Source organism: Dicentrarchus labrax, unplaced genomic scaffold (assembly GCF_905237075.1).
Source record: "Dicentrarchus labrax unplaced genomic scaffold, dlabrax2021, whole genome shotgun sequence".
Classification (NCBI taxonomy): domain Eukaryota; kingdom Metazoa; phylum Chordata; class Actinopteri; family Moronidae; genus Dicentrarchus; species Dicentrarchus labrax.
In genome coordinates this window covers 8,789,495-8,808,660 of record NW_026136709.1, presented here as the reverse complement: position 1 = coordinate 8,808,660, position 19,166 = coordinate 8,789,495, and the positions used below count along the sequence as shown (strand labels likewise).

Here is a 19,166-nt window from a genome sequence, read left to right as displayed (position 1 = left end):
CTCTTACTTTGAATCTGAGGTTTAGGACTCTTTCTCCTCCTCTTCCTCCACACAGTCAATCATCTTCACTTCAGAGGGTGTTGAGACAAATATGTAGTTAATATAAGTCTTACAACATGAAGACAAGGAAAACAAACGTAGGACAAAAGGAGGAGCTAGTTGAGTAGTCTTAAGTTTTATAATGTCTCATGTTTATTTGTTAATTCAATACAATTATTTTTCTGGAATCATTTCCTTGATTTTTTTTACAAAAACAAATGGGTTTTTTTTTTTTTTCAACAAATAACTTTATTAGAATATTTATCTTAAATTTTGTCCCCCCCCCCCACGTTTGTTTATTAATATCAAGACAACAATACAAAAGCAGTTAAACATATATGTATAAAAACAAGTTCCCTTTTTTGCTTGCATACACAAACTAAAATAAACAACAAATCAAATCAAACCAAAACACAACAACCCCCCACAGTCAGTAATGAGGATTAAATACAAAAACAGAGACACATATACATTATCCAAATTCAGCAAAACATTACAATAGGTAGTCACCCTAACAGAGTACAAAATACGACATATTGCCAGGTTTAGGCCAGTCTAGTCTTAGTCAGGGATATGTGAGAAACTAGTACGCTCAAAATATATACCATACCTTCCAAAATGAGAAGTACAGCTTGTAGAAAGTCAAATTTTTTCCAATTGAAGGAAATAGAGAACATCCGCCAACCAGCGTGCATGACAAGGGGGGGTTCTTAACTTCCATTTAGTTAAAATTAGTCTTCAGCCAATGAGGTGACAAAGGCGATAACATCTCTATTAGATTGTGATAGGGAAGGTACATAGGAGGAGACACTGACTTGATGACAAAATGACTTTTATCTCTTCATAAATTCATATATTCCATCTACAATACATCAATTTTGTATAATGTTTATTTTGTAAGTAGCATAAAGAGAAATACAACTTAATCCTGTTATAAAACCCAGTGTTTTAAAATGATAAATATACCTTTTACTTTTGCTGTACTAAGTGATAACAATTTACTGCTTTGTCAGGTGTATCTGTGATGGACAAAATATTGTCAATAAAACTCAATAAAACAAAACCACCGGGTATGACTGTGAGCACATGAATCGTGAGAAACAAGTCTGTTAAAGTGTCTCACCAAAGACTGAGCAAAGAGGAAGTAAACACACACAGACTATACAGTATAATGAATCCATCCAACTCCTGGTCAGTTTTCACTATATCTGTGCATGTCTTTTGGGGTTAGCGTTGAGTGAAGTATGTGAACCTCTGGAGCATTTTGGAGTTTTCTTTCAAACAAATCTTGAGGTTAAACTTGACCTTTGACCCCTTATTAGAAGTTCAGGTAGTCTGCCTTTGCAATGTCTGCATAATAATATGGGGTAAAAGGCGAAAGGTGTTAACTTCCATTTGACCACTCCTTTGGTTAACTGATCATTATATAGAATCAGTAGATTATAATCATGATGATATCAATATAAAATATAGTGATCAAAGCACAACTGGGCTAGCAGGTTGGTTTTGTTTGTCAAGTACTGAGTTAGCTAACAAGTAATATTAGTAGATTGCCCATTTATCCATATATTACTTATAGTTAACAAAATCTGTCATCCCTTGATTTTGGTGTTTGGGTTTCAAAACCACCAACATTTTAAAACTGCGTCCAAGCTACTGTGTGTGTGTGTGTGTGTGTGTGTGTGTGTGTGTGTGTGTGTGTGTGTGGGGTGTGTGTGACAGAAATTCTTCAATGACAAATATCAATGATTACTTTGTTGAAGTTATAGTTTTATGCCGCACTTTTGTTAAAAGACAAAACTGACTCATTTGTGTAGTCGGGGCTCTTTGTCAAATATCAGATGTGTGTGAGTCGTTAGCAGTTCTCCTCTAAACCTACGTCTTTTATCTAAATACCAAAACAGTTTGAGGCCCAAACAAGTAAAACACAATATTTCACAAATAGGAAATTGAGCATTTTCTTAATTAACTGCATCAATAAACACATGTGGAATGACACATAACAACATTGTTTAATATCTTTTGCTCATTACAGAAGAAAAAAACATTTCACTGACAGTCTCATGCAGATGGGGACTCAACTTATTTCTCATTTATTAGTTTAGTTAATTATATTTATTTATCAGGGACCATAAACAAAAACACATTAATCTCATACAAGGAGCAGAGATGCATTTTACCAGATTTAGCTACTAATTAATTTCCATCTGCAGTCCCTGGGCAGCTCCACATAAACACTAATTACAACCATTTTAAACACAGAAAGTGATGAAAGTTTATCCCCATTCTTACACTTTCATTAGTGTTGTTGCATTCAGCTCATCAGTAAACACACTGTAAACACACTGCTTTCTGTAAATAATGCAACCTGTTACAGAATATGATGGATTCATATGAAATAAGAACATAAACATACAGAATAAAAAAGAACAAGTAAACAGAAATATAATCCATTACTGATGAGAACGAGACTTCTGACATCAACCTCCATGATACAGAATAATGTGAAAAATAACAGCAGTTCTCCATCGTTCAAAAGACTTTGAATAACAAGACTTTAAATGAATAAAAAAAGTATAAAATGTATTTTTGGTTAATGGAAGTTATCACTATAATGATGACACACATATGTATGATTCCAGTGAATATACATCACACACGTACTTGATGACTGCGTAAAGATAGATTCTTATAGAGTACAGCTATACAACATGTGGTGCTTTGGTTTTCTCCTGGTAGTTTTAGATGTGAAGCTTCTCTACGAGCTGCAGGTGAAACTCGCTCACAGGATCCTGACTAACTGGACGCGCTCTAATACGATGTTGGCAGTAACACGACTCCAAAGACGGCAGGAAGTTAAAGGCCGAATGGACAAGATGGAGAGATAAAAACCTGAACTGTGATAGTTACTGTTTACTCATTGTGTCGGTTCAGTCAGAGTGTGTGTGTGTGTGTGTGTGTGTGTGAAATCTGGAAATCACATCATCACTGTATCCCATTAAACATCTGTGTGATACTTTTATACCAGAGGAATACATAAATATTCATTATGGAGACGTTTTTGTGAGGAGCAGACACCAACATTATTGTTCCAGCAAAGTGTTTCTATTGCAGTGTTTTAAATGTCAGATGAATGAATGTCATAGAAGTAGTCAGAATCTTTATTTCCTGGTTCGGCCATAAGGGGTCCTCAAAAGCCTCAGTATCACCAGTTAAACTGTCACACCTGTGAAACTAACAGCTACAACTGCTAGTGAAACACAGACACAAGCATTGTAGCAATTAACTTTAAACGTCTTAAAAACATTATTGTGTTTTAGAAAGTATTCTTATATATGTAACACGATCATCAACTTCATATTTAAGTTCTTAATGTACAGAAATTACAGATATTCTGTGTTCTACATTCAACATTTCCCATAAAAATGTGTAAAAAGAAAATCACAAACATTAAAAAAAATGAGACAAACGTAAATGAGAATGAACTTAATAAAATATTAATAGTTTTCAAACATTAAATTACAGATTAAACCTAAACATTCTGGTTTATACATTAAATAAATCAGTGTTATCTATGTTACAGTCGCTGGTAATACACTGCAACTCAATTACTGGCCACAAGAGGGCGCTGTTGACCTCATAATTATAATGTGGTCAGCAGCGCCCTCTTGTGGCCAAATAACAGAACTGCAGTTAAAACAATGTAAACAGAAAACAGCAGTTTCCTACTTCAACACTGAATCTAATCCAGCTGCAGCAGTTTACCAACATTAAAAACTCCTTCAGGGGAAATATGAGGAGAAAATAAAATGTCAAAGCTTCCTGTTTCACAGCTGAACTTGAAATTAATGTTGATGATATTAAAAAAATCCCCCACTTAGACCTGACATTAAAACTGTTGTATTAACCCTCTACTGCATTCATTATTACTTAAACATGATGGAAATGTTTTAATTCGTTTTTATTACTTAAAATGGTTTAAATAATGGAAATATTTGATATATTTATTTAAATGTATTTTTTCTAAAAACATAATACCTACATGTTACCATTTTACAAAAAGCCAACCACATCTAAACTGATTTTTAATGATGAGAATTAAAAGTTAACTTTCTCCAGATAGTATTTGAATTTTTCTCTTGAAGGAATTTTGCAGAAATATTGAACAGTTGGTTAACTTTTGGGGCCCTCAGATATTCTCAGTGTCACTTGTCCATGGAAAAAGGAATGACAAACAGGATTTCATGGTCACATGATGTGATGTGTATTTATACTTTCAAAGTAAAAGAGCCTCTTTTCACAATAAAACTAAAGTACCGGTGAGTAAAAGTGAGAAACAGTCATTGTTACCATATGGCAACACTACGGTGGCTGATAGGGTTTTGTGTTTGGTGTGGACGGTCTCTGGAGTCTTTAAAGGATACGGAGCAGACGGAAGGACCAGACATGCTGCATTATTGCACACAATATTTGAATGAGGGACACTCGTACGATGCAATCATGGACATGCTGTCAAGTTTACACAATATAAACATCAGCTTGCGGACTCTAAAAAGTAAACACAGGGTTGTACCGCAGAAAGCCATCACCATGACTACCACTCTGGAGCGTGCAGCCACATGTATGGCTCATCCACGATTAACCAGCGCATTGAGTCCTGGTGGTCCATATGTAGAAAGGGAAGGGAAGTGGCTTTCACAAAGTCATTTAATAATATATATATACACACAGACAAGCCCGAAGTTATTCATACCGCTGGAACATTTGGACTTAACTTGGTAACATTCAAAACTGTTTTAAACTGTAAACATTGGTCACTTGTCAGCTTCATCAGCTTATTCCTTTTCAAAAAGGTAGATGACTTTTTAATGTTTGTTTTTTTTGTGCAACAATATTGTTTCTATTTAATGTTTGTCTGTTAGATGTTCTGTGAGTTGTTCTTGGAGGTCGTGTGAAATGTCAAATAAACGTCTCCCGATCGTGTCATTGGACAGAGGGACAGGTTTCAGTGTCTCAGCACTTTTCTCACCTATGATTGTGACCATGTCCAATGCTGCCGGAGTATTAGCTCCTCTGCTATCCTGTGAGCTTTTTGGCCCCTTGCGATGTGGCGGTGTTTGTACGAGGCTAACGGTGCTTTTTTATTTACTGATGCCTGTTGGAGATACTCATCGAGTTTTCTATGAAAAAAGTCCAGTGGCTTATTGACATAACTGGGGTGTAAGGTCTCCAGGTGTTTGCTTTCATGCTGTCCGCTGTCAGAGTTTTTAGGCATTAAACACACACAGGTCTTTCCTCATTTCCGACCGTATTCACGGTAAACCTAAAGGCTGTGTAGGCTTCATCGTATTTCCTGCTCTTATTAGGTTTATGCCGGTTACCGTCACTTGCTTTTCTTTCCTCTGATGTCTCCTCCGTTTTTCTTTTCACACCTGTCAGAAACTTCTCCATCTCTCCTCCTCCGTCAGTCCCCCCTGCCTCTCACTGTTGAGACACCTCACTGCCCCCCCACTATTTGAGAAGTACTGGATTAATGTGAGCAAATCCTCAGAAACTCATGTGAGATGGTTAATATATTCTGGTCAGTGATGTACAAAACTGTGGCAAGCAGCTCTCAGCAACATCAACTAGAACTGCTTGACAATGTGTATATTCATTTAAGCTCATACATTTCCTACATTATTATTGTATATATACAGTAAATTCATTGAATCACTACTGTTCACTAAAGTATTCTGTTTTATATGTTTTATGTTGTATTCATATATTTTAACTTGTGCACTAATTTAAGTCTTTTGTCTCTTTTATGTTTGTAATTTTCTTTGTAAACATTTTATATGGAATCACTGAAAAACACTAACCTTTGTGCTGATGGTAAGAACTTAAAGTTGATCTTTAATTTTCAGTTTCTTCCCTGTAGAGGGCGCTGCAACACAGTGAAGTGATGCAGTCACTTTACAAGCTGACTGTGAAATTCTGTCACTGCTGAGTTTATACAAACACTTTAAACTTGCTGTAAATATCTGACATACATTAAATACTTTATATTCACCTGATCCTTTAATATCTTCCTATAACTTGCACCAGTAAATTCTGCTTCTGCAAACTTCTTGATTTTTCAAAATAAAAAGGATTTCTGCAAATGAAAAAGGAGAAAAAAAATCTTTTATTCTCAAAGTTTAAAGAGTGTTGAAGTCTTATTTTGAGTATTGAGACTGAATTGAAAACAGAATTTGATGCACACATGAATTATACTTAAGGCACTATTATACACTAATGAGTTAGGCACATATTACACATATTATTTCTGCCAACAGATCCTATTATAGTAGTTAGCTTGCTGATAAGTGAAGTAGCCTTTAGTCTGAGAGCCACAGAGTGAATCAGCTGCAGCTCCATCATCACCATCTTCTCCTGTTACTGAGGACGTCATCAGAGAAGTTGAACAACTCAAACTGAGTTATTACTGAACATGACTTCCTGTATTAAGACCAGGGAATCAGTTTGAGAGTGACAGCAGCTTCTAATCCTGTTTTCAGTTTAACTCTGCGGCTTCCTTTTTATTGTTCATGTATGGAATTTGCCTTTAAGTCTCTAAAGTTTAATTCTTCTGTGTTACAACAGACTGGACGAGCACTTGTTGGAAACTGATTCACTTTAATTGTGTGAATAAAACATGATCTTTCTCAGTGTGGGAGTCAGAGTCAGATGGCTTTCCACCTTTGTTTTATGCTCAGAGTCTAATGAAGACGTAAACAGCCGACTGCAAACTGAGAAACTACAGTAAAGCTTTGATTGAATCCACACTTTGTTCAGGTTTTATCTTATTTCTGTTCCTCACAAGCAAATATTCATCTGTTATAAAATGAGAAAAAGCTGATATTTGTGATAGTTATTGATTTATTTATTTGAAAATCAGGAGATCAATAAGCAACCAACACTTGAATCTTCTTCAGTCAGAAATAAAACTCTGGAGAATCCAAAGAAAAAATCAAATGTGCTTCATTTACACCAACATGGAGATAATTTATATTTATAGAAGCTGGATTTTGGAGATTTATATCAATCAGAAGTAAGATGTGATTTCAATAAACAGATTTGTGTTTTTGATGCAATAATATAAATATGAGAAAAGACAACAAATATATACATGCACATAATCTTAATTATTACCAATGACATGTAAGATTAGAGCTTATTTCATATTTTGCTGATTCATTTTATGTCAATAGAATAATATAACAAGGTATTCAAATGTTCTGGTGTTCAATGTGTAACCAATGTTCACAGACTTCTCACCAAAATCCAGATATTTCAGTAACTTTAAGTAACTCTGTTCAATATTTTTATAATAACAATGGATCAAATATCAAAATGAAAATTGATCAATATCACCAGACTTTGCAGTTCTTTAGTTCAGTTTCCTGCAATAACACAATCTGTTGGGATAAATTAGAAAAAAATAGTATTTTAAAAGATAATAGATATATAATATTGCACTAATATTAATGATTCCAAAATATATTGTGGAAATTAACTGCAGTTCTCCATCGTCCCACAAGGTGCAAAGAAAGAAATCAATTGAATTAAGTTTCAATCTACAGTTGTGTTGACATTGTGTCTGACAGTGGAGCTGATCTCAGAGCAGTTCAGACTGCAGCACTGAGAGTCATCTCCACTGGTTGTGATTCCTCTGTCAGTCACTGCTGGATGAAGCTCTCCTCTCCACTCTACCTCCCAGTAACATGGCCCAGTCAGAGCTGATGCTGCTGCTTCAACCTCTCTGGATCATCAGGACACAGCTGATCCTCCAACACAACCTCCTTCCTCACCACTCACACTCTGACTGAGATCACGTCAATCTGAGGAGAGAAGAAGACAGACAACAGAAGTCATAAATCAGTGTTTACAGAGACTCCCTCCATCAGCACATCCAGTATAAAGACCAGCAGGGACTTCAGTCCAGTTCAGACCAGAAGGTGAGTGGCTGTGTAGCGTAGCCTGCTTCCTTTCAGCTCTCATGTTAACGTATTGGAATGAACACACTGAGTTGAAGCTCAAAGACCTGCAGACACTTTGGACATCAAGTCTGTTGACTCTGCAGATTTCACTGAAGTACACATATAATATATATATAATATATATAATATAATGAATTGCTGAGAGTCCCTGAACGCATCATTACTGCAGAAACAGAGAGACATTCACTGCCCACTGTAATGATGGATTTACTGCTGTTTGGGTTCAAAGCTGATAAAAACCACAGTCTCAGTCACATTTGAATGTTTCATCTGCTTTTGAAATATTACAGGACAGATCTGTAAATATGGAGTCTGTTTAAAATAATATAAAACATATTTGGACTAAACAAAAGACAAATGGACAGATATATATCTGATGTTAAAGGTCCTACATGTTCATACAGAGACTGAACAATAGCTGTGATTACTGGACTTCAGCAGAGGTTCTGGTCTTTACAAAGACCACATGGTCACTAAATATAATGATGGTTCTCTGAAATAAGATCCAGTGGTTTGCAGGCTTCAATCAGACTGATCTTAGAGTTGTGACAAAAATTAACTGATCAGTTGTTTAGTGTTGAAATGAGAGAACAAACACTGAGATCAGATTTGATGGTACGACAGTTTGATGAATGAGGACCACTGTCTCTGTACATCTTGTAATGCTGTCAGCTGGAATCCAGCTTTATTTCCTGTAGACATGAACACAACAACAACAGTCGTCTTCACATCAACTCAAACACATTATCACAACAAGCTTCTGGCTCTCTGATTGGCTGACAGTTCTCTCTCTCTCTGTCTTTATGTCTAACCCTGAAGTCTGTCACCATCCTCCTCTCACAGCTTCACTGAGGAAAGCAGCAAATACTGGATCTTTGCTTTGATACTAACTGTGTTTAGTACAATACTGCTGAAACCAGCATGGACTGACTCCAACCCTCTACTGACCTCAGAGTCTCCAGTCTACAGTGTGGACTCTTCACAAGATCAGACAGCAGCTTCACATCTGAATCCTGCAGGTTGTTGTTATTCAGGTTCAGCTCTCTCAGATGGGAGGGGTTGGACTTCAGAGCTGAGACCAGATAATCACAGCTGATCTTTGATAAACTGCAGTCACCCAATCTGAATAAAGAATAAATGATGTAAGCTTAGAAGACAATGTCCCTGCTTGAAATCATTCAGTGTTTAATAATCTGTTCAGAGCTGAAGAAGGTTTAGAATGTACAAGTTTAGAAAAGAGAACAAAAGACATCTACAATATTTCTTTTAGGATAGTGGAGTCATAAAATCAAAGTATCTTCAGTTTAAACTATTCAGTCAGTATAAACATCATATAGTTTCATAACAATGTTGGAAACAGCAAATACTGAATATATTTGTTATTGTCTGATAGTTGAAATACAGATTATTTATTTACTTATTGTATTTAGTTTTTATTAAAAACATGATGTGGAGTATGAGAAGGAAATCAAGAGTTTAAAAGGTTCAGAGTGAATTATCCAGTGTAGATTTTTCTTGTTATAGTCAGGTTTTAAATGTGGAGCTCAACATTGCTCTGCCACAGTCAATGGACTACACCACTGAAGAAGAAAGCAGACTTTAGTATTAAGATACTCAGTGTGTGTGTGTGTGTGTGTGTGTGTGTGTGTGTGTGTGTGTGTGTGTGTGTGTGGGTGTGTGTGTGTGTGTGTGTGTGTAGGTGTGTGTGTGTGTGTGTGTGTGTGTGTGTGTGTGTGTGTGTGTGTGTGTGTTCTGAAGGATCAATATCAATGATCAGACATTATTTATGAAAACACATTGAAATCAACAGAAACCAAAGAAATATTTCTCCTTCGGTAAACTTGATCAGTTTAAAACAAATATTAGTTCAGAGGATCTTCTGTATCCAGATGTGACCATTTACCAACAATTATAAACATTCATTTACTTTAACAACTAACAGTGGACATTTTCTACAGTTTCTATAACAAACACAAGTCTTTGTGACTGCAGACTAAATTTAGTTCAACAAACATGAAAATATGAACAAAAGCAAATTTACAACTTTATGGATGTAAGTTATGTATGAACATAAATTAGGTTAAATTGTTAATTAAACATATCAGATCTACAACAGTAACAGAGAGTCAGTGAACTGACCCCAGAGTCTCCAGTCTACAGTGTGGACTCTCCAGAAAACCACACAGCAGCTTCACTCCTGAATCCTGCAACTTGTTGTTACTCAGGTTCAGCTCTCTCAGATGGGAGGGGTTGGACTTCAGAGCTGAGACCAGATAATCACAGCTGATCTCTGACAAACTGCAGCTCCACAATCTGAATAAAGAATAAAAGATGTAAGTTTAGAAGACAATGTTCCTGCTTGAAATCATTCAGTGTTTAATAATCTGTTCAGAGCTGAAGAAGGTTTAGAATGTACAAGTTTAGAAAATGGAAACTCCAAACACCTTAACCCAACATCAGGTTGAAAACTGTAAAATACAAAAAGGTAAAAAGAGCTCTCATTAATATTAATAACAACGTGCTGCTGCTTCAATAAAGACGTAGTGACTTCAGCTCTTAACCTCTGCCAGCTCCACCAGTGGCTCCATCTATACAAACTCATGTTGTGCAGCCAAACACAAATAAAAACCCACAGAAACTGATTGAAGATTCAACTGAAGATCACAAAGCTGTCAAATATGTCAGGATGAATTTTGGGGAAATGTGAACAAAAGACATCTACAACCATTATTTTATGAATAGTGGAGTCATAAAATCAAATTATCTTCAGTTTAAACTATTCAGTCAGTATAAACATCATATAGCTTCATAACAATGTTGGAAAAAGAAAATACTGAATATATTTGTTATTGTCTGATAGTTGGAGCAGAGATTATTTGTTTTTTTAATGTATTTGTGTATTTATTAGTATTATTTATTTTATAAAAAATATTAAAAAAGATTTTAGATCATGGATTTTTCTTGTTATATTCAGGTTTTAAATGTGGAGCTCAACATTGCTCTGCCACAGTCAATGGACTAAACCACTGAAGAAGAAAACAGACTTTAGCATTAAGATACTCAGTGTGGATCAGTATAATATCAGCCTTATGTCTGCACTTTACTGTCAGCACAACTTTCACATCATATTAATCTCAGCACAGAAGGAAAAAATGGTGTCTGACCTCAGAGTCTTCAGTCTACAGTGTGGACTCTCCAGAAAACCACACAGCAGCTTCACTCCTGAATCCTGCATCCTCTTGTTGTAACTCAGGTCCAGATCTCTCAGATGGGAGGGGTTGGACTTCAGAGCTGAGACCAGATAATCACAGCTGATCTCTGACAAACTGCAGCTCCACAATCTGAATAAAGAATAAATTATGTAAGTTTAGAAGACAATGTTCCTGCTTGAAGTCATTCAGTGTTTAATGATATTGAGATTTATATGGCAGGAAAAAGACCTCGAGAACAATATAAACATTACAGCTACTGAAAGAAAGAGGAGGCTGGGGTTTACCATCACAGAAACATTATTATATCTCAGCACAGATGAGAGCATCAGCTCTCGGGGTTCGGAGAGCAGTGATAAAAGAACATACATTGAAAGAAGATATTAAAATCCTGAGTTGGTGTGCATATGATTCAGATCTCACACTAAATAAACTCAATGATAGATTCAAAGTTTGGATAAAGAAAGGTATAATATCTCTATGACGCATTATACAGAAAGATGAAATTATGTGTTTTCAAACATTAAGAGTTAATTTTTCATTGGAAAAACAGGATTTCTAAAAATATCTCCAATTAATAAATTACTATAATCAAAAAGAAAAATACCAGAGAAGCCAGTAAACCCTTTATGCAACTTCTCATAAATGCATATAACTCAGATATTAAAAGAGGGGTCATCTCTCAACTGTATAAGAGCCTCCACAATCTAAAAGCTCATTCAACAAAATATATAAAGGATAGATGGGAGAAGGAAGGAGACCTGACAATAACAGACAAAGAATGGCAAGATATTTGTGTATTTCAATTGAAGAGTACAAAATCTCATGCTTGGAAAGAATTGATGCTTGAAGAAGAAAACAGACTTTAGCATTAAGATACTCAGTGTGGATCAGTATAATATCAGCCTTATGTCTGCACTTTACTGTCAGCACAACTTTCACATCATATTAATCTCAGCACAGAAGGAAAAAATGGTGTCTGACCTCAGAGTCTCCAGTCTACAGTGTGGACTCTCCAGAAAACCACACAGCAGCTTCACTCCTGAATCCTGCATCCTCTTGTTGTTACTCAGCCTCAGCTCTCTCAGATGGGAGGGGTTGGACTTCAGAGCTGAGACCAGATAATCACAGCTGATCTCTGACAAACTGCAGCCCCACAATCTGAATAAAAAATAAAAAGATGTAAGTTAAGAAGACAATGTTCCTGGTTGAAATCATTCAGTGTTTAATAATCTGTTCAGAGCTGAAGAAGGTTTAGAATGTACAAGTTTAGAAAAGAGAACAAAAGACATCTACAATATTTCTTTTAGGAATAGTGGAGTCATAAAATCAAAGCATCTTCAGTTTAAACTATTCAGTCAGTATAAACATCATATAGCTTCATAACAATGTTGGAAACAGCAAATACTGAATATATTTGTTATTGTCTGATAGTTGAAATACAGATTATTTATTTATTTATTATATTTATCATTTTGTATTATAATGTAAAAAAAGAAAAGCACTGATCAATAACATGCTGCTGATCTCAGTCAGGTCTGTAATTAGAGGATCAATACTATATTGATCCTTTAAACAGCTGCATTTGGAAATTGTATTTGATCTTTGTATGTGTGTGTGTGTGTGTGTGTGTGTGTGTGTGTGTGTGTGTGTGTGTTCTGAAGGATCAATATTAATAATCAGACATTATTTATGAAAACACATTGAAATCAACAGAAACCAAAGAAATATTTCTCCTTCGGTAAACTTGATCAGTTTAAAACAAATATTAGTTCAGAGGATCTTCTGTATCCAGATGTGACCATTTACCAACAATTATAAACATTCATTTACTTTAACAACTAACAGTGGACATTTTCTACAGTTTCTTTAACAAACACAAGTCTTTGTGACTGCAGACTAAATTTAGTTCAACAAACATGAAAATATGAACAAAAGCAAATTTACAACTTTATGGATGTAAGTTATGTATGAACATAAATTAGGTTCAGTTGTTAATTAAACATATCAGATCTACAACAGTAACAGAGAGTCAGTGAACTGACCTCAGAGTCTCCAGTCTACAGTGTGGACTCTCCAGAAAACCACACAGCAGCTTCACTCCTGAATCCTGCAGCTTGTTGTTACTCAGGTCCAGATCTCTCAGATGGGAGGGGTTGGACTTCAGAGCTGAGACCAGATAATCACAGCTGATCTCTGACAAACTGCAGCCCCACAAACTGAATAAAGAATAAATGATGTAAGTTTAGAAGACAATGTTCCTGCTTGAAATCATTCAGTGTTTAATAATCTGTTCAGAGCTGAAGAAGGTTTAGAATGTACAAGTTTAGAAGATGGAAACTCCAAACACCTGAACCCAACAGCAGGTTGAAAACTGTAAAATACAAAAAGGTAAAAAGAGCTCTCATTAATATTAATGACAACGTGCTGCTGCTTCAATAAAGACGTAGTGACTTCAGCTCTTAACCTCTGCCAGCTCCACCAGTGGCTCCATCTATACAAACTCATGTTGTGCAGCCAAACACAAAGAAAAACCCACAGAAACTGATTGAAGATTCAACTGAAGATCACAAAACTGTCAAATATGTCAGGATGAATTTTGGGGAAATGTGAACGAAAGAAATCTACAATCATTATTTTAGGAATAGTGGAGTCATAAAATCAAATTATCTTCAGTTTAAACTATTCAGTCAGTATAAACATCATATAGCTTCATAACAATGTTGGAAACAGCAAATACTGAATATATTTGTTACTGTCAGATAGTTGAAATAGATTATTTATTTATTTATTTATTTATTTATTATATTGATCACTTTGTATTATAATGTAAAAAAAAGAAAAGCACTGATCAATAACATGCTGCTGATCTCAGTCAGGTCTGTAATTAGAGGATCAATACTATATTGATCCTTTAAACAGCTGCATTTGGAAATTGCTTTGATCTGTGTGTGTGTGTGTGTGTGTGTGTGTGTGTGTGTGTGTGTGTGTGTGTGTGTGTGTGTGTGTGTGTGTGGGGGTCTAAAGGATCAATATCAATGATCAGACATTATTTATGAAAACACATTGAAATCAACAGAAACCAAAGAAATATTTCTCCTTCAGTAAACTTGATCAGTTTAAAACAAATATTAGTTCAGAGGATCTTCTGTATCCAGATGTGACCATTTACCAACAATTATAAACATTCATTTACTTTAACAACTAGCAGTGGACATTTTCTACAGTTTCTTTAAGTATATATATAAGTTTCACAAGTCTTTGTGACTGCAGACTAAATTTAGTTCAACAAACATGAAAATATGAACAAAAGCAACTTTACAACTTTATGGATGTAAGTTATGTATGAACATAAATTAGGTTCAGTTGTTAATTAAACATATCAGATCTACAACAGTAACAGAGAGTCAGTGAACTGACCTCAGAGTCTCCAGTCTACAGTGTGGACTCTCCAGAAAACCACACAGCAGCTTCACTCCTGAATCCTGCAGATTGTTGTTACTCAGCTCCAGATCTCTCAGATGTGAGGGGTTGGACTTCAGAGCTGAGACCAGATAATCACAGCTGATCTCTGACAAACTGCAGACCCTCAATCTGAATAAAGAATAAATTGATGTCAACAGAGATCAATAACATTCTGTCAGTCAGGTCTGTAATAATGATGAAATCAGACATGTTGTTACTTCCATTTTCTTCTGTTTCTTCTGATTCATAACAACCATGTGTCCTTTTATGAAAAATATTAAGACAGATGTTTTCTATAGAATTCCAAAAAGGCCAATATCAAATAAATAAGAATTTATGACAGAAATAATAATTTAAGTAAAAACAAACCTCTTTAAACCAGCAGTTCTGATGTATCTCACACATTTAGACTATCCTCATCACCACTGTCATCTCCATCAACACACACTGACTGTGAGCTTCATCCTCAATCTTCTTTATAACTGGATCAAATGTGCACTGAGCAAAGAGAGCTGCATATTCTCTCTTAATCTTAAATTTAACCAAGTACCTTCCTGTACAAATACAGTGTATTATTTATGCTCCTGCTTACTGGTTGAGTCAGAACACAAAGTCACACACAATACTTCAAACACCTGCATTCAGAAATATGCTTGCTGCTTGTGTATGTGTTTTACAGTGTGTTTGTGCATGCATATTAGTAGCATATTAACTCTTTATTAGTAATTATTAAGCATGTTTTAATGCCTTATACTGCATGACTATATTCTAACACTACTAAGCCATGAACTGAGACTCTTTCCTCAATCACTTCCTAATTCCTGCTTAATGATAGTTAGTAAGGAAGTTGTTGTCCATGAAGCTCAGTATGGGCCTTATAAGGTTGTTGTACCACCACAATAGTCATTCTCCCTTAATAACACTTAACAAATTTGGTCTATGTTTGAATAACAAAACACAAAACTGTGTTAAGTGTTAAAAGCGTCCAAATTTCTCTGTAACTCAGAATATGTTCTTCATTTTAAATTGAGGTCTTGGTCATATTTTATTATGCTTTGCTCAGTGTGGGTCAAAGTCACCAGACTGCGAACTATTACATTTGTATTCAACTTGAATTATAATCTTTTACATATTTTACAACCTTTTACATCAACTCTCTCCTCTGTGTCTCTGTCGCTGTATGTGTGTGTGTGTGTGTGTGTGTGTGTGTGTGTGTGTGTGTGTGTGTGTGTGTGTGTGTGTGTGTGTGTGTGTGTGTGTGTGTTTGCCTTCGATCCCCAGTAAAAACACTGCACACAGATAAATTAGACAGATCAGATATACACTGTACAAGAATAAAATACGTGAACTGACCTCAGAGTCTCCAGTCTACAGTTTTTACTCTCCAGTCCAGCACACAACAGCTTCACTCCGGAATCCTGCAGGTTGTTGTAACTCAGGTCCAGATCTCTCAGATGAGAGGGGTTGGACTTCAGAGCTGAGGCCACAACTTCACAGTGAGTCTCTGAGAGTCCACAGCCAGAAAGTCTGTGATGACAGAATATAAATTTACTAAGTACAATAAAATCTGGCATTTTATAATAAAAACAGACTTCTGTGCATTTTGCATCACAAAGCACATTAACATGAGCGGCTGTAGCTCAGCTGGTCAGTCATTGATCACAAGGTCTGTGGTTTGAAACTTGAGCTCCTCCTGTCCACAAGTGCTGTGATTTGTGTTTGTTAAACTTTATTTTAACATGATGTTCAATGAGCTGTATAATCACTATAGGTTGTAACTGCACTCATATGTATTTACCTCAGTCATGTGCTTCTTGTGTGTATTTTGTGCATCTTTTTTCCATCTAGGGTTGCAGCTGTATATCAATACCATGGTATACTGTGGTATGAAATCATACTATGTACATTTGTTTATCTACGGTATTGAATTCTGTTGTATTTGTGTTATTAAAAATATAGGAAATATATAGGAAATTATAGTAAAGCATTCAACCAAAAAACAAACAAACAAAAAGAACACATCTTTCTGTTTCATTACTGTAACTGATAATTAATAACTGTGTAATACTGTATACCTTTAAACTGTGATTCTGAGATGGTTATTGTACCGTGAAAATCTCACTAATGCAGCCCCAGATGAATATTATTAAGTTGCTCCAGCTGCTTTTCATCTCCCATTAAATTAATTGAATGACTCCTATTGCATTAATAGTTTAATAAACCTTTTTCACAGGAGCCATTTTGATATGAAACAGGAGGGTAAACACAGGTGTTACCAATGACACTAATTAAGGTTCTGTTACATTCAGGTCAAACACAGTCAGGGTGCTGCTACTGTGCATCATGGCTCACTGGAAAGGTTCTGCTACACTAAATGAACCTTCATTAGTAAAGAAGCTCTCTCCTTTTCCCTCTCTCTCTCTGGTGGTATTTGAATGGACTCGTCTGTAAACTGGTTTATAAATCAAAATTATTTAGAACGAAAAAACATGTGAAAAGACGCTCTTTGTTAAGAACAAAACAATATAATCTTAACTCTAATACTGATGGCTTCAACTTTACATTGATTTATAATGTTAATCACATCTGGACTTACACAGCCTTTCTGCAGTTCCTCACAGCTGGAATCAGTCTCAGTCGTCCCCCCACTGATGTGTTGTACTTCTTCAGGTCCAACTCATCCAGAACCTCCTCTGACATCTGCAGCATGTAGGCCAGAGCTGAGCAGTGGATCTCAGAGAGTTTCTTCTCTGATCTGTTCTCTGACTTCAGGAACTCTTGGATCTCCTGATGGACTGAGTGGTCGTTCATCTCCATCAGACAGTGGAAGATGTTGATGCTTCTGTCAGGAGAGATATCATCACTGTTCATCTTCTTCAGGTTGTTGATGGCTCTCTGGATGATTTCTGGACTGTTGTCTGTCTGACCCAGCAGGCCTCCTAAGAGTCTCTGGTTGGACTCCAGAGAGAGGCCATGAAGGAAGCGAACAAACAGGTCCAGGTGGCCATTTTTACTTTTGAGGGATTTCTCCATGGCTCTCTTCAGAAAGACATCCAGGGAGATCTTCCCCAGGAAGTCCTCCAGTACGTCTGTGTTCCTGTTGGTGTAACAGTGGAACATGTAGACTGCAGCCAGAAACTCCTGAATGCTCAGATGAACAAAGCAGTAGACTGTTTTCTGGAAGATCACACTCTCTCTTTTGAAGATCTCTGTACAAACTCCTGAGTACACCGAGGCCTCTGTGACATCAAGACCACACTGCTCCAGGTCTTCTTGGTAGAACATGATGTTTCCTTTCTCCAGCTGTTCAAACGCCAGCCTCCCCAGCTTCAGAAGAACTTCCCTGTCAGCCTCCATCAGCTCCTGTGGACTCTTCTCATGTCCCTCATCATACTTCTGCTTCTTCCTCTTTGTCTGAGCTAGCAGGAAGTGTGAGTACAGATCAGTCAGGGTCTCGGGCAGCTCTCCTCTCTTGGTCTGTAGTCAACATGTGGTCCAGAACTGTAGCAGTGATCCAGCAGAAAACTGGGATTAGACACATGATGTGGAGGCTCCTGGAGGTCTTGATGTGTGAGATGATTATGTTGGACAGATCTTCATCACTGACTCTCCTCCTGAAGTACTCCTCCCTTCTGGGTGTCAGTGAAGCCTCGTACTTCTGTTACCCTGTCAACACATTCAGGAGGGATCTGATTGGCTGCTGCAGGTCTGGAAGTTATCCAGACGAGAGCAGAGGGAAGCAGATTCCCCTTGATGAGGTTTGTCAACAGCACGTTGACTGAAGACTTCTGTGTGACGTCAGACACAACCTCATTGTTGTGGAAATCCAGTGAAAGTCTGCTTTCATCCAGGCCGTCAAAGATGAATAAAAGTTTACAGACAGCGAGCTGCTCTGCTGTGACCTTCTGTAATGTTGGATGGAAAACATGGAGCAGCCTGAGAAGACTGTACTGCTCATCTTTGATCAGGTTCAGCTCCCTGAACGAAAGCAGAACCACCAGACTAACATCTTGGTTTTCCAAACCCTCTGCCCAGTCCAGAGTGAACTTCAGCACTGAGAAGGTTTTTCCAACGCCAGTGACGCCGTTCGTCAGAACCACTCTGATGTGTCTCTGTTGGTCAGGTAAGGCTTTAAAGATCTTGTGGTACTTGATTACAGTGTCATGGAGGGTCTCCATCTTGGAAGCTGTCTCAAGCTGCCTCACCTCATGTTGGGTATTAACCTCTTCACTTTGTCCCTCTGTGATGTAGAGCTCAGTGTAGATCCTGTTGAGGAGGGGTTCCACTTCCTGTTTTATCAGTTCCTTCAGTCACATGTTTACATCTCATCTTCAGACTGATCTTATGTTCATCTAAAACCTCCTGCAGACCACCACTCACTAATGAAGATAAAAGAGTTTGAGACAAAATAAAGAAGATTTGACAAACTGCT

General features: G+C 36.7%; 1 protein-coding gene and 1 long non-coding RNA gene across 51 annotated transcripts in view; one reads left to right on the top strand and one right to left on the bottom strand.

The window, feature by feature from the left end:
- LOC127369757 (protein NLRC5-like) overlaps window positions 1-19,166 on the bottom strand; it is a 137,779-nt gene that overhangs the window by 104,102 nt on the left and 14,511 nt on the right. For 33 of the 50 annotated variants that reach the window (XM_051411435.1, XM_051411482.1, XM_051411436.1 and 30 more), the window contains 6 exons: window positions 14,690-14,863; window positions 13,315-13,488; window positions 12,254-12,430; window positions 11,225-11,401; window positions 10,200-10,373; window positions 9,009-9,182 (listed from right to left, as the gene is read on the bottom strand). In XM_051411435.1, coding sequence (XP_051267395.1) covers window positions 9,009-9,182; window positions 10,200-10,373; window positions 11,225-11,401; window positions 12,254-12,430; window positions 13,315-13,488; window positions 14,690-14,863 — 1,050 coding nt within the window. The remainder of the gene's footprint in view (window positions 1-9,008; window positions 9,183-10,199; window positions 10,374-11,224; window positions 11,402-12,253; window positions 12,431-13,314; window positions 13,489-14,689; window positions 14,864-19,166) is intronic. The other 17 variants (XM_051411453.1, XM_051411478.1, XM_051411483.1 and 14 more) reach the window with 14 other exon arrangements.
- The window catches only part of LOC127369792 (uncharacterized), a 62,337-nt gene that overhangs the window by 32,405 nt on the left and 10,766 nt on the right, over window positions 1-19,166 (top strand). Inside the window, exon 3 of the long non-coding RNA XR_007886113.1 lies at window positions 18,493-18,702. This is a non-coding gene — a long non-coding RNA (uncharacterized LOC127369792). The remainder of the gene's footprint in view (window positions 1-18,492; window positions 18,703-19,166) is intronic.